The 21,469-nt window shown below is 46.6% G+C and overlaps 1 protein-coding gene across 3 annotated transcripts in view; it reads left to right on the plus strand.

Moving 5' to 3' along the window:
• The window catches only part of CSNK1G3 (casein kinase 1 gamma 3), a 1,399,476-nt gene that overhangs the window by 323,884 nt on the left and 1,054,123 nt on the right, over positions 1 to 21,469 (plus strand). For all 3 annotated transcript variants that reach the window (XM_069625586.1, XM_069625585.1, XM_069625587.1), the window contains one exon: positions 21,075 to 21,115. In XM_069625586.1, coding sequence (XP_069481687.1) covers positions 21,075 to 21,115 — 41 coding nt within the window. The remainder of the gene's footprint in view (positions 1 to 21,074; positions 21,116 to 21,469) is intronic.

A 21,469-nucleotide genomic window follows, 5' to 3' on the forward strand; every position in this document is an offset into this window, starting at 1 on the left:
TGAAACACAGGATTGGTAGAGTTTAACTCCCTATTGTCTCTGTGCTTGAACCCTTTCTTCCCTGGGGTCCAACCCTTCCCTTTGATCCATAACTCACCTTGTTTTCTTGGATAGTGTGCTGTCCGTCCTGCCTTCAACGCAGGGGCACGTTGATTGATGCGGGCTCGTTGCTGCCTAGTTACTTCACTGGCAAGAGTCCGACAGGTAAGTATAATGAGTCTTTTGAACAGTTCTCTAACTTCGTTCCTTTCCTTCCTTAGATGATGGCTGGCGTCCGGGGATGGCAGCGTGCTGCTGAAGGTGAGTGAGAGCGCGATACGCGATGCACCCCTTTCGTATTTGCATTGAACTGAGCTCTTTTTCTGTGTCTTTAGGTGCTGCAACGTTTTCAGCGTGGATGCCGGTTATGAAGAACAAATGCGGTGGGTAAGCGTGGTATGTAGCACCTCTAGATGTTTCCACGCTAACCTGGAGTGTTTTTATCCCCTCTTGCAGATGGATGAGAAGTTCCGGAGACAGAGTTCCCCCTGAACGGCTGGGATTCAGGTAAGCGTTTGAAGCTCGTACAGTATTTAAAAATAAGCGAAAATTTGCAGAATGCTTACTAATGCCTTTTTTCTGTTCTTTTCCCTTTTCCTTAGGAAGCGGCCTGCCGGGATGGGAATGACACTGCCGAAGATGCTCGCAGAACAGAAGGAATGATGACTGATGGGCAGAAGCACCGCAAGGTAAGGCTGTTCCTAATGGTGTTCTTGTAGTTGCTGAGCACAGAAGAAAGATGCAGGCCTACTGGAGACCGAGCCGAACACGGTGAGTGTCACGCTGCAGGTGCAGAAAACGCAAAGCATGTTTCTCAGCCTGGGTGTGGCTTAAATAGTCTCTGGGTATCCCAGGTGCCTCTGGGCTGAACCACACCCAACCACACCCAAAAGACTAGACCGCACATGCAGTTCTGGGAAACGAAATATGTGGGGGCATCCATCTTGTCCCCATCAATGCATTACAGGTCCAATCCCCAATGTTATCTTATGGGAGTGAGTGGTGCCACAAGTGCCAAGTCTGCCTCCAAGTGGGTCTTTGGAGGGATGGAGAGGCCCTTGAGGGCCATGTAGGTGATTGTGGCCTGGTTCCTGCCTGACATCTTGGAGGGCTGGGGACTTGAGGGGCAGGAATCATGACAGTGACATCATAGCATTCCCTTGGCCACTGTTTTTCTGCAGGTACAAAGGAGGATAAGCAACAGAACAAGGACAGGAATAAGCACTTTGAATATATTACCCATTTATGAGGGAAACCATGAAAACGTATCCTCAAACCATTCATGTTCTGTGACCACCACCTCCTTCTACATCATAGTCAAAGTGTTTACTGAGTGAATTGCTTGTTTGTAGGTGCAATTATCTGTGTCAGTACAAGGTATGTAGGTGCAACAGGAACTTTGTATCTTTGCGCAGGCACCACCCTCCATTGTGGTGATTAGGTCAAGCACATAGGTCCACCTAATTGCTTTGAGTTCCTACCAAGCGTTTTCTGTTTTGTTTGCTATTTGAATCAGTTCCTAACTATTTGTTTGGAGCAATTTCGCTTTCACCGCTACCTGTAGCAAGAAGAAAGGAAAAGAATGTCTCAGCTTTACTAAACTGCCTAAACTGCTCAGGAATAGCATTCTGTCACTTTGCAAGACGTTGTTTCAGTAGGCCATTTAGTTTTTCCACAACCGGGCTGGCTTGCAGGTGATAAACTGAGTACAATCTGTGCTTTATGCCCAATAAAAGGGACATTTCTTTGAAGAGCTCATTAAAGAAATTAGCCCCATTGTCAAATGTGAGAACATCGCATATTCCCCACTGGGGAAATCCTTGATGTACTAGAAATGTGGCTTCCGATTTGGTATCCGGGTGGATACAGGGACCTTTTACTGCACCTGTTAACCATGTCCATGTAGTCAATGTGGAGGTGTCGGAATGGCACTAAGGGGCGGGGCAATTTTGCTTTCAACATTCTGCGGGTGGGACCTGTGCAGTACATTTGACATGTGATACAATGAAGTATGAAATTGTCAAGATGTTCTTGGAGGTTGGGAACAAATCATTCTGCCTGTAAGTCGGCTGCAATGTACTGCTTGAATACATGTGCAGGATAGTGCAATTGCTCGAGGGCAACATAGTTCCTGGGGCATGACTGCTTTCCAGAAATATTCTGTCTCCAAATTAAGTCTGGGGGTGGGAGGACATAAAGGACACCCTTTTGATCCATAACTCCTTCTCTTGCTGGGGAGCCTGTGCCTATAATTCGATAATCTGAGTTACAGCGATTGCATTGTAAGGAATCGCTCGTTCTACCTGCTGTAATATTACCTCAGGGGACACTGTGGGATTTGACATTTCCATATATGTTGCTGCTTTTGCTGCTGAATCTGCTGTGTCACTGCCGTAAAGAATTGGGTTTTTATTCTTGGTGTGAGCTGCCCATTTTACTACAGCTGCTGCTGTGGGGAGTGTTAATGCATCAATTAACCTAGAAAGTAAGGCATCGTGTTGTAGGGGTGTGCCATTTGATGTTTTTAATCCATCCCCTCTGCCATCTTGAGACCTGAATGTACTGTCTGTGTGACATGAGCTGAATCTGAGTAGATGGTAGTGATGCACCCTTTTGATATTTCTAATGCTGTTATTAGTGCTATGAGTTCTGCTGCTTGAGCGAAGTAGCGTGAGGGCACTCGTACCTTAGACATTACTCTGTATTCACCTTCTTCAATCCTCACTACTGCTGTGTCCGTGTGTGCCTGACTTCTGTCCTCTGATCAATTGTTGATGATTCGTCAACCAAGACCACTGCCCCTTCTTCGAGTGGATCTTTCCTAACCTGGTAGTGTCATCTGGAGTATCTTCATATGCAGTGCTATTGTGCACTTTGTCATCCTGCTGTACTGGCTCTTCTATGAATGTTGCTGGATTGACAGTTTAACATCTTACTATGTGAATGGAATTGTTGGACAAAATTACCTTGTATCCTGGTGCTTTTTGTGTGGTGAGAGTGGATTTCTCTAGTATGGCAAAAACGGTGTGTTTCATGTATAACCTGACGCGTCTTCCTATTGTGATTGCGGATGATTTTTGTATTGAGAAAGCAGCTGCTGCTAGAGCCTGTTTGCATGGAAAATGTTCCTGCACGACTGGGTCTAAAAAGACCACTGTAATTAAGCCAAAGGCTTGTGTCCCATTGATGTCTGAGTGAGGACAGCCGTCTCTTGGCCATTAGAATGTGAAAACACAAAAGTGTTTTTTGTAATCTGGTTTTGCTGAAACAGGTGCATTACTGATTGCATTTTTGAGTTCCTGAAAATACTGGACCATCTCATCTGTCCAGACAAGGGGTTCCTTAACTTTCTGCAGTACAGGTTTGGTGTAGGTGGAGTAATCTAATATCTAGGCCCGACAATAGTTATATAATCCTAGGAATTGCTGCATCTACTTGACTGTGGTTTGCTGCAGGGTCCAATGTACTGCTGCCCTTCTGATGATCCTCTCCTCCCGCTGCTATTATCTTCCCTGGGCATTCAACTTCTTGCTGGCAGTATTGCAACTTCTTTGATGACCTTGTATCCTTTTTCAGCCATTAAAGTTAAAAGTGCAACAGTCATTTGTACACTTCTCTTCTGTTGTGCCACACATGTGGCGTTCGTCTACATACTGAATTACTGTGCTCTGTAGGTTTGCTGAGTCTGTGTACTGTACCCTCTTGAAAATGCTTGGTGTAGAGACTGGAGGGGTGGGTCTGTGCTTCTGCTCTCTATATGGTAGAGGAGAGAGACAGAGACCCCTGCCAAGATTCTCTAGTATTGGTAGATGTAGTTGAGCAATCATGGCCTAGCTTCTCAGGAGGTGATGCGAGCTGGTTCTTAAGTACAGTGTAGTCCCCAAGCACCCACAAAGGAATGTCAATGCACTGTATCGGTTAAAACAGTCTTTATATAATTAATATTCAAATTCATATACACGATCACAATAACTCACTTTGTACTCTGGAAATCAACAATGGTAAATATGTACAATTCTAAAGTGGTACCACTAACGTTATTAGATCTCATTAAAGTGCATACGGTCAGAATGACACAGAGATCAAAATAAAGAGGAAACGAGCAGTAGAGAGAGGAAGGAAAGCAAGATGGTTGAGCAATTGGCAGAATACTGGCCCCACTACCTAGACACAGTTCTGTGTGGAGATCCCCCCACTTGGGCAACCTGTAGAAGAAAGGTACAAGCCCAGTCCATATATTGTTCACACTAGACTTTCCAATAGTTCCTCAACCCCAAAGTACCTTGGCGTTGTAGCGTTCCGCTTCGGGGAAATTGACAACCCTTCTTGAGTGCCCTCCCTTTAAGGCAGGAGTCACGGGCTGTGGAACGTCCGAAGGAGAACAGGTCAAGCTATGACCGTGAAGTGGCTGCGTCGTTCCTATCGGTGCTCATTGATGGGGAAGCGTAAACGTCCTGCAAGGAAGAGGCGTGCGGGGCACCTCGGTGTCGATAGTTCTGGACCTCAAAGAGTTGAACTTTGGCCCAGCAAGGGCGTCGAGTCGTTGGCGTCTGTGGTCTTTGGGTGGCGGGAAACCTACCGGTGGATGCTCCTCGGCGTGTCGATGGTCAGGCCTTCTCCAGCCGGATACAGCCGCGGTGATGCGGACGAGAGCGTCCTTGAATCAATGAAGTTCTTAGGCAAGAGGAGCACGGTGGCTCCAGTCGCGACGGCAGTCGACGTCAGTGGTGGACAACTGTCCCGCGCTTCTCCTTGGAGTTCCGCAGCAATCCCCATATCGGGTCGGGAGCCTGTCGAAGGTCTGTCTACCAGAGAGCGTAGACAAAGATCAGCTGTGCACAATGGTCCCTCGTAGCTCGGGAAGAGGGCACCTTACCTGGTCCTCTCTGGGTTGGTTCTTGTGGCACAGCAGCTTTCAGATTGCGAAGGAGAGCAACAGCAATTCTTCTCGTCCAGCAGGGCTCAAGGTTAAGGTTCAGTTACTCCAGTTACTCGTCGTAGTGGACTTCAGCTTCCGAACACGATTCCTAGCAGTGAGTGGTCCCCATATATACTGTTGATCTCCAATTCATTCCGCTGGGTCACACTCAAGCATCCAATCACGACTATGGGCATTCAGGCAGGCAGGCAGCCAATCAGGCACACGAGGTAGTCAGGCCATTCACTTCTCTCCAGACTCTCGCAACAAGTTATGCGTATTGGGACAAGTACCGAGCCATTCAACAACACAAGCTGCATTGATACCGGTTTCGGGCAGGGCTGTCTCAACCATTGTGTCAAACACCAGATACTTGACAGCCACAACATAGAATGCATATTCGTCACACACTCCATTCACCCAGGTCCCACCCACAGGTGTACCCACAACGTACGGTCGTTGAGAATGCTCCAGCCAGTCTGGGCGGCACTTCCCCCCCACTACCATATATGGAACTTCCACCCAACAGCCAGTCAGGGGGAAGGGACAGAGGCAGGATTTCCCGGGACTTCCGGAAGATCAAGGTAACAGGTGATGGAAGGCAAGCTGCAATGGGGGCCATTTTGTCTCCATCAGGAATCTACCGATTCCGATGACAGGGCCTGGGCATCCCAAAATGGAGGACGCTCAGGGCACCAGCCATTTCAGCACGGAGCTGCCACTAGCCCGTACCCTGCTCTGTGGGTCACACATAGGTTCCCAAAAACATACACTAGGGGCACAGGGTTGTACCCCTACCCATGAGTGCCATAATGGTATCCCACGGGTCTGTTCACCAAACCAAAAGAGCTGCACCGCGAGGAGTCCCACCTGAACTCCTGCATGGAAAATATGACAGAACACGCGGTAAAAAGCAGTAAAGGACAAGGATACGGAGGCCCTGTCCCTCACTTGGGAAATCGCACTACCCCTGTGGCAACCAAGTATGTTGGAACCTTGTCCTCTATAGGTAAATGCAGTAAGTCGGGCTGCAATGGGGTGGAGAAAAATGCATTCATGAAGTCTATTACTGTGAGGTAGGTGGTCGCTGCAGTGGGGATATTGCACAGGATGTAGCCGGGATTGGGGACCACTGGGAACTCTGCCTCTAATATTGTTCAACTGGCGTAAGTTCTGAAGCATCCTCCGCGACAACCCTTTCGCTTTTTCACTGGGTATACAGCTGTGTTGCATGGGGTCTCTGATGGCACAATTATACCTTGCTGCCATAATGCTACATTGATGCACTAAATCCCCTCGTCTGCTTCTTTGGTCATGGGCTACTGCCTGACTTGGGGCAGCACTGCTGCTGGTTTCAGTTTAATGTGAGCTGCCTCTATCCCTTTAAAAGACCTAAATCATGGAGACTACAGGTCCTTAGCTCCCTGGGCACCTTCGCTAATTCTTTCCTTGGATGCAGTAGCAGTGTCTTAGCAATGAGCACAGATGTGGTACTTCTTTCTACGCTATAATTATCGGATAGGTTATACTGATTTGAAACTCATCTCTCGTGTCATCAGTGTCTGCGAACAATTGCTCGTCAGACACCTCTCACAATTGCTGTGCTGGGTTAAAACATAAGACTGTATGCCATTCAATGTCATTCTCGTCTGTGCCAGACAGTATTACCTTGTCTGCCTTAGCGATCACTGAGTCCAAATCTATTGTGGTAATGGTACCTGGTTCCACCTCCGGGGTGGCGGCTGGTCGGAATAGAAATTCTGTGACTATGTGTAGTGTTCTGTTCTCTGTCCCGGGCACCCAACCTAACACAACTGTTACCCGCAGAAGAACATATCTGGGTGGTGTAACACGCTTCGCCAGGTGCTGCAGCCACAAAATGCTTGTTTTTTTCTTTTTTTAATTCTTATATTGTATTTTAACATAGCCGGCACCAGCGTGCCATCTTAAACATACAACTCTAAACATTGGTTCATTTACGTACATTGAGCTGTAGTGCATTATTCTGAGTGCAGTTTGGTTCTGCACCAATTTTTCAGCTCATCCATTTTATTTATATAGTGCACCTAACACTCAGTTATCTGGGCACATTTCCTAGGATTACACAGTGAGTTGCATAACTAACAAGAGAAACAGTACAGTGCATAAGATAGTTACATTACATAGATAAAGGAGTTGTATCCATAAAACAATATACAGAAAAGCAAGAGGAAGCATACTTTTTTCCTGAAGCAGTGGAATGTGGGTTCTACTATTAAGGCTACAGGCAGGGAGTTCTAAAGTTCTTTTGCTAAAATAAGGAAACTACTGCTTTCTGTAGCTTGAATCTAGGAACCCTAAGGCAGTGTAGTTGTGAGGACCTTGTGGGTCGTTCTGATTGGTTACTAGTGAATTTACAAGCCTGATAAGTAGGGGCAGAGTTAGAAAGGCATTTATGGGTGAGTGCTATGGTTTTGAATGCTATTCTGTCTTTAACAGACAACCATTGGGCATTGAGTCTTACTGATGTGAGTTCTTGGTATGTTTAGGGCAGTTCTGAGTGCATTATTTAGAAGTGTTTGTAATTGTTTTAGGTTTCGCTTGTTAGTTCCTTGGTATAGAGCATTACAGTGATCTAATTTAGATAAAATGAGCGCTCTAGTTAGAGTGATGCAGCTTGCTGTCGACAAGAAGGGTATGCAGGGGTTTATTAATTTGCAAGTATAAACTGTGGCAGAGGCGGTTGCATTGACTTGTCTGGTCAAAGACAAGGATGAGTCCAGGTAAACCCCAAGTGTTTTGACTTCGTTGGACATGGATATGTTGATGCCATCTATGATAAAGGATTTAAACTGATTGTCTAATTTATTTACTTTGGATGGGTAACCAATGAGAAATTCAGTCTTATCATTGAGGCAGAAGCCGTGTGTGGCCATCCAAGCCTGGATGATGAGGTAAATTTTATTCAGTAGTTTTGTGTCAGAGTCGTAGTTCCCAGTGAGAGGGATGAGAATTTGGGTGTCGTCTGCATAGTTGGTGTAGGTGACACCCAAATGGTCGAAGTTATCGAAAAGGGGCTTGATAAAAATATTATACAGAGTCAGTGACATGCAAGACCCCTGAGGTACTCAGCAAGTGACCGGTGCTGGATCAGCCGATACAGTCGGTGCAAAGACTCTCATAGTTCTGTTGTCAAGGAAGGATTGTATCTAGGCCGTAGTTTCATCAGAGAAATGAGCAGCTGAAGATAAGTGTTTGCAGAGAACCTTATGATTGACTAAATAAAAGGCGGCCGATAAATTTAGTAAAAGGAGGGCTATATTGCTGATGTCTTTTTGGTCGTCCAACTGCGTTTTCAAGTCTAGTAGGGCAGTTCCGGTGACAAGTCTAGGTCTAAAACCTGGTTGACGTAGGCCGAGAAGATTAGTTTCCAGGTGTGCCTGTATCTGTAAGTAGGCTGCCCTGTCTATGATTTGATTTTCAGCAGGAATGGAACTGGAATCGTCCTCGGGATACATACAATACATACCGCTTACATCGCCGCCTTGCCGCACTGTCCATCCTGCCCTTGGATCGCTATGCCACCTCCGCCCCTATATTGACAATGTCAGTAGATGATTGCGATGAGTGACTTTTTGTTTCTTGTGAGTGCTTTATCAGGTAGTTGGTGTATGGGCCCCATGTGTCAGTTGGGATAGCTTGGCAATTTAGATTTTACAGTACTCTAGTTCCATTCCATTGCAGTATAAGATGTCTGCATGCCATTGATTCAACGTTGTTAGGCAGAATTATATGCAGTCCCCTTTGGGAACACCACACACAATTAAGACTACAAGTGACGGTACAAATTCACCTTTGGTACAAGCCTGTACTACACAGTTAAAGTGGTAGCGATGGCTGAGCAGCCAGGCTTATCTCAAGAGTAAGTGAGCAGATAGTTACACAAACAACAATTACTATGATTCAGGCAAACGCTGACTCAAGGTTTTCAAGTAAAAGAATATACATTTATTTCACTCTTCAGTTGTATAACATTACACTATTATAAACAGTCTAAAAATCACACACTTAATTCACCACACCATGTCCCTTAAATTCCAGACAAGTTAAGCTCACAAAATGAAGTCGGGGCAAAATGGTACTCCAGCTATTTAAGAGAGAGGGAAAGTCCAAGTTAATAGAAATTAAATCAAACCAGCAGGTAAATACTCAGGGCAGTTTCACAAGAGGAACTACAGTGATAGAATCAGGTAGAAAATGCTTAGGGCCAAAGTCAATGGGTCAACAGTCTTTTGCTCAAGATAACACAGTTCAGGGTAGTTTGCGGTAAAGTCTGTGGCACAGATTCCGGATGAGGTTGGTTGATAGAAAAGTTAGTTCAAAGAGAAGAGAAGGACAAGCCCTCGGATTGGAGAAAGATTTCAAACACTTTCACTGCGGCTGAACGAAACGAACAACCGGATTTACACAGTACCTTAAAATGGAGAGGAAGCTGTAGCTGAGGCAGACGTTGCTGGTAGTTTCTGCAGGCTCACGGTTCCTGAAGCGACTGTCGGACTGACAAGAAGTAGGAAGACTGGAGGGTCCTGCACTACCCAGGGAAGAAACCAGCAGCAGAGCAAAGCAACAAATAAAAGGTGCTCTCCTTAAAACCCAAGCAGGGTCTGACCTTCCTGGCTATCCGGTCCACTGTAGCTCTGTACAGTGAATTTGACCAGAGGAGAGGTACTGGCTTGAAGTTTGGAAGAACCGGTTGGTCCCACCAGCTCAACGGAAGAAGTTTCCTGGAGGATCTTCTGTCATCGGATTCTGAAGATTCGGACCTGCAGCAGGGCTTCACCGGGCAGTTTAGTCGTTTTAGGGGTCCTCTTCTATCAGCTCCTCATTGGTTCTTTCGTTCCAGTGGCGAGACAGCTTTTCCAGTCCCAGAGACCTGCTTTTTATGTAGTTTTCCCCCATTCGTACAGCCTGGCTGTCAATCACACAGCAGGGTGGCTGTCCTGGCAAAGACAGTCCCCTTAGCCAATCAAACAGGAGTGCGACTTGGGTTACCAAGGGAACCCGTGGCAGGGGTCCGAAGATCCCTCCCTCACATCCTGCCTGCCCAGACTTTCAGGCACCTAAAGGAGGGCTTCTGTGCAGAAGCCTGTGAAAAGACGGCGAACAAAGGAATCATCCCCGGTTTGGCACGCAGAGAAAAACACGAGAAAGATTTTAATAAAAAGAAATGGCGAATAAACCCAGCCGGAGCCAAAATAAAATGTATTTGGTCAAACAGGTTTATGTTCAAGGCTAATATAATGGCCTAAAACAATACCATGGTTATATAAGATAACCGCGGTAGAAACTTTAGGGTATTTACCACTGCCACCAGCCAAGTCTTGATGTGAAGGGAGCGAAACTTTGCTCCAAGAGACCCAGACAAAAAGGGATAAGAAATAACCCTTTCTAATACTCCATGTAAGATGGGGTGTACTGGGCCTGTGGTTTAAAGTGACTACAATAAAGTTAATGCAAACTTTACCTATTCTGGGGACAGTAGTCGGCCCCAGAAAATGGATTCAGTGGGAAGTCTTAAAGACAACCCTGTGTCACTGCACTGAAGGTGCTGTGTAACACACATGAACAATGAGGCAATGGAGTAAGTGAGGCTCCAGTGCCCAAGATCACACAAAGTGAAAACGCACACAGCAAAACACATATAAGAGTGGGAAAAAGGCTCACACTCTTACCAGGTGAAAAAAATAAACCCTAGAAATCCAGCAAAGCTGCTGAGGGACTCATTAGGTAAGGGAAATTAACCATTTATGAGAATTCTCCCTAACAAACGTCATTGCCACCCTTCATTTAGCCGGGAGCAGCACAACCAGTTTACGCACATTCCCCTGGACAAGTTTGGTATTTCCCAGTAGTTCTGTCAGTGGGCTTTGGCTGTTTTCTCCGACTTTCTTGACTAATGTTTCGAACACTTGTCACCAGAATGTGGCAATCTGTGGGCCGCTCCATGCCAAGTGCAGAAAATCTGCTGCTGCGCCGTGACATCTCACAGACGTATGATAGAATGGGTCCAAGTATTTAAAGTGGATCAATTTATACCTCACATCTAGGGCCTTTTTTATTTCTTCATGCCTACGCAACAGTACTTGCAGATTTCACCTGCTATGCATATCCCAGTTCGCGGGGGGAGGCGCCTACCTCTTTCCTAGTGGCGAGGCATATAGTGTACAATGTTGAAACCGCCTTACCTTTGCACACGCTCTTAAGTGCCTTATCGAATATTGGAGCCACCTCTGGCTGTCAAGGAATGGACAGGAACAGTTGTCTCATGGAGTTCGGTAGTCTAAAGTACAAAAACACATCCAGGGCGGAGAGCTCCCCCCCTGTCATGCAGCTCGGCTAGTGTTGTAAATTGTCCGCCTGGGAACAAATCTTAGACACACGTTGGTTCCAAACATTTCGTGAAGGTGACCGAAGACTTCTCACCAGGGATATAAATGATCGGCAGCTCTGCACCGTAGATGGCCCCGCCTCCTGTTCTACCTTCGATTTGAGTCCAGGCTCTGTAGGTTAATACCACCATATTGTTTGCTCTAGAGGCCCTTTCAGGTGGAGTCAGGATAGTGGGCCGCAAAAGTAATGGCGACGCCATCACCCTCTCCACTTCTACATGTTCCAGATCACCTCCGTCCCCGAACCATTAAAGTAGGATCCCCACCTGGGCGACATTGTAATAAGTCTGTCAGGTAGTGTCAGTCCACCCTCCTACAACAGTGCCACCAGTTCGTCCAATGAGACCCTAGTTTGTTTCGCCACCCAAACGAATCTCAGCATCGCCGATCTGAGGTCCTTGAAATATTCACTGGGTAGCACCAGTGGGACAGTTCGAAACATTTATAGAAATGTGGGTAGTAGTGCCATTTTATATCAAGGAGACACTACCATAGAGGTTAAGGGGTAGGTTCATCCATCTTTCTATCGCCACCTTGGCATGACCCAGCACTTTTTGCTAATTGTGTTTTGTATAGGGTCGTCTGGTTGCAAGCTATATTGACCCCTAAGTATCGAGTGTAATTGGTGTGCCACTGAACCCCCCATTCATCCACAAATTGGTCTACACTGTCTGTCATAGGGACGAGGACCTGTTTGTTTTAAGTCCACAGACCTCCCCAAATTTGAGTACATCCCACATAATTGGGTTGAGATTGTACTTGGGGTCAGACACAAATATCACCATGTCGCCAGCATACAGAGACACCACCACCCTATGTTTATACAGGTGGTCTCCCCTGTGTAGATGACTCTCCCTGAGTGCCTCAGCCATTGGCTCTATGGCCAGTGTAAACAGTGGTGACGGGGGGGGGGGGAGGCAGCCTTGTTGGGTGCCTCTCAGCATATCGGGCGTGAATTGACCATTCACCCTGACCTTAGCCTTGGGTAGTGTGTACAGCAGACACACCAGTGATATGAACTTCTCCACAAGTCCCATCCTGCACAGAACCGCAAACATAAAGGGCCATTCCACTGAGTCGAATGCTTTTGTGGCATCCAGAACTGCCACCAATATTGGCTCGTCCTGCTGCACCGCGGCTAATAGTCCAAACATCCTACGAAGGCCATGGGATGTGGAGTGACCAGGTATGTACCCCGACTGATCCGCCTTCACCATTCTCTGCATCAGGGGTGCCCATCTGGATGCCAGTGTTTTGGCTAGGATTTTGTTGTCTAAATAATATGGTAGATGGGTCGATAAGAGGAGCAGTCATTTGGGGCATTAACTGGTTTGAGCAACACTAAGACCACTGCGTACTGCAGGGACCCTGGTAGTTGGTCGTCTCTCAGGCTTTGATGAAACATCTTCAGTAGGTAAGGGGCGAGTTTCCTTGTGTATTGCTTATAAAATTCCTCAGTGAACCCGTCCGGTCCGGGAGATTTCCCAGATGGGAGCAATTTGATGGCCCCCAGTACCACCTCCAGTGATGGCAGGCACCCCCACCAATCCCGCTCCTCACCTGTAGGGCCGTCTGTTGCAGATAGTCTTCCACTTTGCTCTGAGGGACCGGAACCTGCGAGCAGTATAGTCGACATTAGAATTAATAGAATTCCCCAATGTGATGCTGGAAATGCATTGGAGCGACAGGGCCTCCCTGTCCTTGTCCTGTAGTCCTTTTTCATTTGTGTTCTGTATTGTTTTCTGCCCAGGAGTCCATGTGGAGTCCTTGAAGTGCAGCTCTTACTGTTTTTGGTTTGGTGTACAGACCCATGGGATACCCTTACCCATGGGTGTGGGTACAACGCTGTGCCCCTAGTGTATGTTTTGGGCACCTGTGGGTGGCCCATAGAGCAGGGTATGGGCTGGTGGCAGCTCCAATCTTGAATATTACAGGTGCTCTGAGTATCCTCCGTTTTGAGATACCCAGGCCCTGCCATTGGAATCAGTTGATTCCTGATGGAAAACAAGATGGCCCCTGTGGCCTCTTGCTTTCTATTGCCTGTTACCTTGTTTTCCCAAAGTCCTGGGAAGCCCTGACTCTGTCCCTTCCCCCTGACTGGCTGTTGGGTGGAAGTTCCATATATGGTGGTGTTGTGAAGTCCAGTCCAGACTGGCTGGAGCCTTCCCAGTGACTGTATGTTGTGGGTACACCCTGCGTGTGGGACCTGTCTGAATGGAGTGTGACCAATATGCACTTCTTGTTGTGGCGGTCTGGTTTCTGGTATGGGAGACAAAGACTGAGACAGCCCTGCCCGAAACTGGCCTGAATGCAGTGTGTAGTGTTGAATGGCTGGGTACTTGTCCCAATCCACATTCCTTGTTGTGAGTGTATGAGAGGGAGGAGGATGGCCTGAATGCACTGTGTGCTTGATTGGCTGGCTGACTGCATGAATGCCCTTCTGTATGATTGGCTGCTGTGTGTGACCCAGCAGTGTGGGTGAGAGACAGGATCGTATATCTGGGGACCTCTCACCACTGGAAATTGTTCAGAAGCTGTGTCTACACTTGAAGAGTACCTGGAACTGCTGATCCTCGACGCCCAGCTGGAAGAAGACTTGCTGTTGCATTTGCTTTGACCTGATCTGAAAGCTGCCGAATTCGTCGAAGACTGATCCGAGAGAGGACGTGGTAAGGCAGGCACCCTCTTCCCGTGCTCTGAGGGACCATCAAGCACCGCTAACCCTCGCCGAAGCTCCCTGGAAGTCAGACCCTCGAAAGGCTGCCGACCTGAGAGGGGACCGCTGAGGAGAACGAAGTGAAGCACCAGGACTTCGCCGCTGTCGAAGTCCATTGCCGTCGACCAGGGTTTGCAGGTTTCTGTAACCGATCGAGGCCTGTCGAAGTTGTGTTGCCCACACGCGGGGACCACTTGACACCGAGCCGCCGACGACCGGAGCTGCCCGTTCCTTTGCCTAAGAACATTTGAATCGAAGGACTCCCTTGTCCGCACCGACGACCGCTTTATCCTGCTGGAGAGAGTCAAGGCCGCCGACGCGCCGAGAAGAATCCGCCGGTGGGTTTCCTGCCACCTGAAGGCCACAAAGACTTGGACGATTCAACGCCCTTGCTGGGCCACAGTTCTTCTGAAACTCTTTGCGGTCCAGAACTATCAAACGCTGAGGTGCCCCGCACACCTCATCCTCGCAGGACGTCGCCGACGTGCACCGCCTGGACCAACGCCGTGGTCTCGGCCCCCTCGGACTTCTCATCAACGCTGTCGACGCCAAGTTCACTTTCTTCGACGCCTCTCGAAGATCTGTGACTCCTGCTTGAAAGGGGGTCACTCAAGAAGGATCCGTCGACGCTTCTTCGAAGAACTCTACTCCACCAGGTACATTGGGGGGGGTAAAAACATTATAGGAGAGAACAAGACTATTGTGCAATATATGGACTGGGCTTGTGCTATAGATCTTTATTTTACAGGTTGCCTAGGTGGGGGGGGGAGAATCTCCACACAGGACTGTGCTTAACGGTAGAGGCCAGTATTCTGCCTATTGTTTCAACCATCTTGCTTTCCCTCCCATTTCTTTTGCTGGTTTCCTTGTTATTGATCTGTGTGACATGCTAACAGTATAGTTGATGCACTTTAATGAGATCTGATAATATTGGTGGTACCACTTTAGAATTGTATATATTTACCATTGTTGATTTCTTAGTACAAATGCGTTATTGTGATAGTGTACATGCCTTCGAATATTAATTATATAAAGACTGTGTTTTCAGTAATACAGTGTGTGGCCATTCCTTTGTGGGAGCTTGGGGTCTACTCTGTACTTAAGCACCAGCCTGCATCACCTCCTGAGAAGTTAGGCCTTGATTGCTCGACCATAGCCATTGCATAGAGAATCTTGGCTGGGGTCCTCTGTGCCTCTCCTGTACCATATAGAGAGCAGAAATACAAACACCCCCCTCCAGTCTTTACACCCAACTATTTACAAAGCTGCAAATTTCTCTGTGCCTTGTGTGTCTGATTCCTGAATCTGTCTATTTTTGAAGCTTTGGCCAAAATCTTCACTGGTCTCTTCACTTCCCCGTATTGCTGCACCACGGCTTTCCCTGATAGAAATGTGACCTCTCTATGTGTTAGTTTGTTAAACAGCTGCATTTGTTTCCTAATCTCTGCTTGCTCCGGGGGTGTTGGTTTCTCTGTCTGCAGTTTCTGAATTTGACTTTCGGCATTTGTCATTTCCCTCCTGATTTTTTTTTGTTTGTTTTTTAAAACAAAAATTACCCCGGATTCCCTCAATATGCATTCACCTCTAATCATGAATTTAAAACTCTCGCATAGTCACAGCAGATCCCACCTATCCAACATTTATTTTGAAGAATGTGTCTGTTGCCCCTGCCAGGCCCTCCGAAACACAATCGGCCAGTCCCTCACTTTTGAATATCCATGGTGCCCTCTTGGATCCTCGGCCTGACAGTCGGATAGCCAATAATACTGGTGCATGGTCTGACAGTGTACATGCCACAATAGTCGCCTCAGTTACCGACCCCCATGAGTGTGAGAGATCAGAAAGTAGTCCAGTCGGGATGCCGAGTTGTGTGCTGAGGAATGGAATGTGTACTATGATGTGCCCTGGTTTCTTTTCCTCCAGACTATTGCCCACCCCAGACACATGTCCTGAAGTTTGTTATTCCTCTTAGGTGTTGGGCGGTGAGCTCCCCCGGTCGGTCCCGGCCCTGTTCCATGACCGCTTTAAAGTCCTCAGCCCAAATTGTGTCCCCGGGTGTCAGCTTCCCCAATTGACGGTCGATCCGTTCTAAGGTTTCGGCTGTGTCTTGGTTAGGACCATAGTAGTTGATCAGAGTATACCGTTTGCCTTGTATGGTTCTCTGCAGCTGCACCACCAATCCCCTCCTGGTCTTTGACCATTGTGGTTAAATGCAACCCGACAGAAATATGGATTAAAATACACACCCCTCTAGAGTATGTTGAGTACGAAGAAAAATAGCGGTGGCATCACCAGCGCCTCCCAAACTCCTCTGAATCCAGTGTCAGGTGTGTCTCTTGTAGAAACGCTACCCTCACTTGTTGCCTTTGCATGTATAGTAGTACCCTGCAACACTTCGACAAGCAGTTCAGGCCCCTCACATTCCACGTGATGCTTCTAAGGCACCCAGACATTCCCTGCCCTTGTCTCTATCTTAACCATGTGTGTTACAAATTGCAGTGCATGCCTTAACTTAATGCTACTTAATCTCATGATATACAGTAATATCTCAAGTCTGTGTGCCCACAACACATTAGTAGTTGAGATGAGCCTTTCTCCTACTGAACCGCAAACAACCCCAACTGTGACCACCCCCCCACCGGCAACCCCAACCTGCCAGTTCCCTCCCTCCCCCACCATCCTAATAACACACATTGCTCCCGCTTGGGGGCTCACCAAGGCCCAGATATCCCGGTTACTCAGTCCACAGTTATTGTCGTAGCCGTCTTGAAACCTTGCTAGTCGTTCCGTTTCTCGTGATGATGTTGCTCCCCATGGAACCTCTGAGGGATTCCGTCAGTCGTCGTTGTCCCCATCTTGTGGGGCTCTCGGTAGAGTCTCGAGAAAGGTGCTCTGCAGTGTGAAAAAAGCATGCCTTTCGGTTGTGTTCAACTGAGTTTGGATGGGAACAGCATCGCGTATATAATGTCCCTTTCTCTTAGCCTTCTCTTCACGTCCAGAAAGGTCTTCCTAGATGATTGAACTTTATCCGAGAAATCGGGAAAGAGGTGAATTTGTGTGTTCTGGTATTTCAAGGGTCCCTTTTCTCTAGCCACCCAGAGTGCTGCATCCCTGTTGCGGTAGTTCAGTAGTCGAGCTATCAGCAGGCAAGCAGGTGCTCCTGGTATGTTTCCCGCCACTAGCTATGCGGTGGGCCTGTTCTATGATGAATACAGCTGCGAAGCCTCCGTCGCCCAGGACCTTCTTCAGTAGGTTCTCCACCATTGCTTCCATATTGCGCTGGTTCGCTGCTTCCGGGACTCCTATTTTCCTTCGATTATTCCATCAGGATCGGGACTCAAGATCATCCTGTTTATCCATCCGTGAGTTCATCGCCCTCTTGAGTTCTGCAAGGTCTCCGATTGCGGTGCTGGCCCCATCCTCGACGGTGGATATCCTCCCTTCAGCCTCATCGAGTCGCTCCCCATGCTTGTCCAAGCGGACCTGCATGTGTTGCACCTTCCTGGTCAGGGTGTCAAGTTTTCCTTTCGAACGACTGAATACTCGCGTGCACCTGGCTGATCGCCTTGATGTTGCAAAGGACCTTGCCAGGGAAAATAAAAAGCTACATTCTTGTCCCATGTCTCTCCAGTTTTTTACCACCACAGCTCGTGTATCTGTTAAATGTAGTGTTCGGGGTCCTCATCAGCCTTCGTTGTGGAGCCATGATAGTTTGTCAGATGTGTCTGGGTATCTATCCCTCAAAGTGTTGCATATGTGTGCTCCACAGTTGTTAAATTTTGCGCCATCATTGGTATTACTGCTCAATGTTACCCCATTGTACCCTGCCTTCCTCCATATCTCGTCCGCCTGTTCCCCTAACAGGGTGGTGAACAAGCTATTCATGTCCCCTACAGCTAACGTGATCCCTGCTGTCTATTTTAGAGGGCTTAAATCCACTTGCCTGCTCGCACCGTAAGAGATTACAAGGTGCACATTGAATTATCCCGATCCAGGTGGCACCAGGGCACATAATGGGCTCCCCCTGGTCCCTTCTGTAGCAGTGGGAACTGTGTCCCCCATTTTTTTTATTCTGGGAAGCTTTCTTTTCACCCTTAACTAGGGCAATTCGATCAATCCATGGCCTGAGCCGGTGGCCCCACAGTGTTACTTCCTCCTGGTCATCTGTCGCCCACTCATCATGCTCTGCAGTGTATACTGAGTTATCTACACTATCGTCGTGTTTGTTCCTATCTTGCGGACCTGCTTGACCTTCCCTTGAATTTGGGTATTCCTCCCTTGTGTTTACCTTAAGATCTTTTATAGTTTTACTGTTGATCTTGAAGAGAATCTATCCTGCCCTCCTTTTGCATGGGGCCAGAGACGTAGCCAGGATTGCCTATCAAATGGGGCCGGATGCTAATGTAGTTGGGCACACTGCACTGACAAACATCTGTAAATCCCCACACAGCGCTGATGAGTGGGCATTTACAGATTTTGGGTGGGCCTTGCCCCTCAGGCCCTACCCTGCCTACGCCTCTGCATGTGGCCTTCACCGCGCACTACCCCTTCCCTTGTCCCTGCACTGCTTTCTCTAGCTTCTCTTCCGCAATGCCACCTATAATTCTCTGCAAGCCTTATTTACTATTTCCATAATTAATGGTTCTTGAGGGTGGCTTCCCCGGGCTCCCCTGTTCCTTTTTTTCTAAGTTGGAGGCGAAAACCAGGGTTGGTGTAAAGTCTGATACGGGGTGGGGAGGCCTGTATGCATACTTTATTTGCTCCCTCTGTGTTGTCATTAGGGGCGTTCTCTACCTCCTCAAACATTTTCCACAATTCAAGTATATTCTGCCTATTTTTCAACTACTTCCCATTTTAAGTTGGCAACAAATGTGTACACATGTTCCAGTACATTTTTATCACTCGCGCCGTCCTCAGGCCAAGGTTTAAACAATTTGCCCACAGTACCCTGAACTCACTCTTGGTGGTACTTCAGGATTTTCTTTTTATACTGCAGATGTGCTTAGCACAAGTGCTCCAACAAAATACCCATCATAACACAAGGTTCCACCATCACTCAAAACACCCTAAACTCCAGACACCAGACCTGTTTGGACTTATTTCAAAAACGGACACCACCAGAATAAGCACATAACTGACGCACATAAAAAAAGCGACCCTAAAACACCCTAACAAAAGAGGTATTTTATTCAGTCGCCCACTTGTAGAGCATGATTTTTGTAGGTAGAATGTGTTTTGGATTAACATTTTACAAACATGAAACCTATATTCGCATTAGTGAAAGGCCCACTAGATGGCACTCTGACACTATAGATCATGATTGCATGTAGCGATTGTGCTTGAGGAAAAATGTTGCTCGATTTTTTTTTTTAACAGTTATTTCCGTCTCGTTAAATAGCCAATTTGGTGTTCACATTTGTAAAATCACATATAACTCTTTGTTTCGTTTCCACTGCCACACACATCAGGCTCACATTACTGTTTCCTAATGAATGTGTTTTTTCATTTAACTCCAAAATCTTGTCTTGTGTGTAAAAACTCTAAAGACTGTATGAAAATCCTAAGAAGGCTCCTCTTTTCAATCCTATTGTGAAGAATTTTAAATTGGCTTGGAGGTCTTTTCCTGCAAGTTAAACAGCAACATCACCCATGAGATCTCAACATCTTTATTTTCTGGTGCATGTCTTTTGAGCCCATGGCCTTAACCAACGTAAGGTTTGAGAATTGGAAAAAGTCACTGCAGTCCCTCAGCCCAACACGTAGGAGACATTCAGGCCATTATAAATCCCCCTTTCTGCTCTCTTGCAGGGACAATGTGGTACTTTGAACACATTTTAACTCCCTCCCTAAAGTGGCCACGGATTGCCTAATCCCTGAATTCCCGGCACCCTCTCAACAGAGCCATGAAGCCTGAACAAGAAAGGGGAAAGGATAGTAGGTCCTCCTTTTTGTCACGTATTAATTAATCCTAGCTGAGAGAAGGGGCTACTAAGAACTCATCACCCACTTGATTGTGATCTGCATTTTGTGCTGTTATTTCTCGAAGGTTCCCCCTCCACAGTGGCGACATGCTCATCTCGTTATAGCTAAATCAGCTTTGGTTGCATTTCAGCGGCATGTACGCTTAGAGTATGTTAGTCGCATGCAAAGACAGTGACATACTACACTTCATCCCTACTGCAAACCACTATTCTTTGGTCTCCAGTTCAAAGGCCGATGCCCAACTTGGACAAGCCGTGCTGCACAACTTCTTTGACTGATATGTCTGTAGGATGCTGCCCCATATCTCTTGATTCCATCCTCCTTTCTGATGTTTGCTTTGTGATCTCTTGAAGTATGGCGGAAATCACTCCTAGACCATATTCCTCTTACCTTCACATGTTCGAATAAAAAGATGAGTGGGCGGGCCAGGGAGTATGCACAACCGTGGGGTGGCAGGATTTTTTTTTAAATTAAAATGCTATGCATGATTCACGGCTCCCTTCCCCTAAGGGCACAGTAACCTCCAACTATAGAGGAAAGGGCATTATATGTATAGACTAGGAATATAGTAGAGATTCAGTGAGCAGCGTTATTAAATTTAAACCATCTATGAAAAGGATCATGCATAAATGTTAATTTGTAATTAAAATTCTATTGCCGGTATATCGTTTCTTATAATAGCCATATGCCTGATGCAAACTTTCATTGTTCAATAAAGCATCATCAATATATATTTGAAAAGTTAAATGTTTCTGGGCAAAGCACTGATAAGTAATTGTCAAAGTGGAGTAGGACGTGATCATTTTGATCAACTAACATTTCTGAGCTATATATTCTCATTTTATTATGTAGGCCTAGACTATATTGTTAGTCTTTCATGAAACTGAGCTTATATAGATGTTCATTTGGAGCACAACATTTGTCTCAACACAAGTTGCATTAAAGCTTGATATTGTGAAACATCTGACATTTCTTGTTTTCTTTCTTTAAGGAAAGAATTTGTACACAAATGAATATGTGGCAATCAAACTGGTAAGTTCTTACAATGTAATTTCTCAGTGAATTGTTCTTAGCAGTGTTGATCAGTTTTGTCGCATTTCTGAAACAAAACAGAATGTGGAATTTCTGATGGAAGCTTAAAAATAAACAGTTTTATTAATATGGCAAAAAACGTTGGGTCTTTTGTTAATTTTACTATTCTAAGAGTCCTACCAACGTTGTAATCTCAAGGCTCTAAAGACAACAAGCTGTCCTGTTTTTTAAGAATAAGTGTGATTGTGTGACCCAGACCAATTAACATGCACTAATTGAAAAAGCTTAATAAATATAACTTTTAATCTTGAAGATTGGCATGGGTACAACAGTTCGCGTTAGACAGAGAACAAA

This window comes from Ambystoma mexicanum, chromosome 6p, assembly GCF_040938575.1.
Source record: "Ambystoma mexicanum isolate Mex_15411 chromosome 6p, UKY_AmexF1_1, whole genome shotgun sequence".
NCBI classification, from domain to species: Eukaryota; Metazoa; Chordata; class Amphibia; order Caudata; family Ambystomatidae; genus Ambystoma; species Ambystoma mexicanum.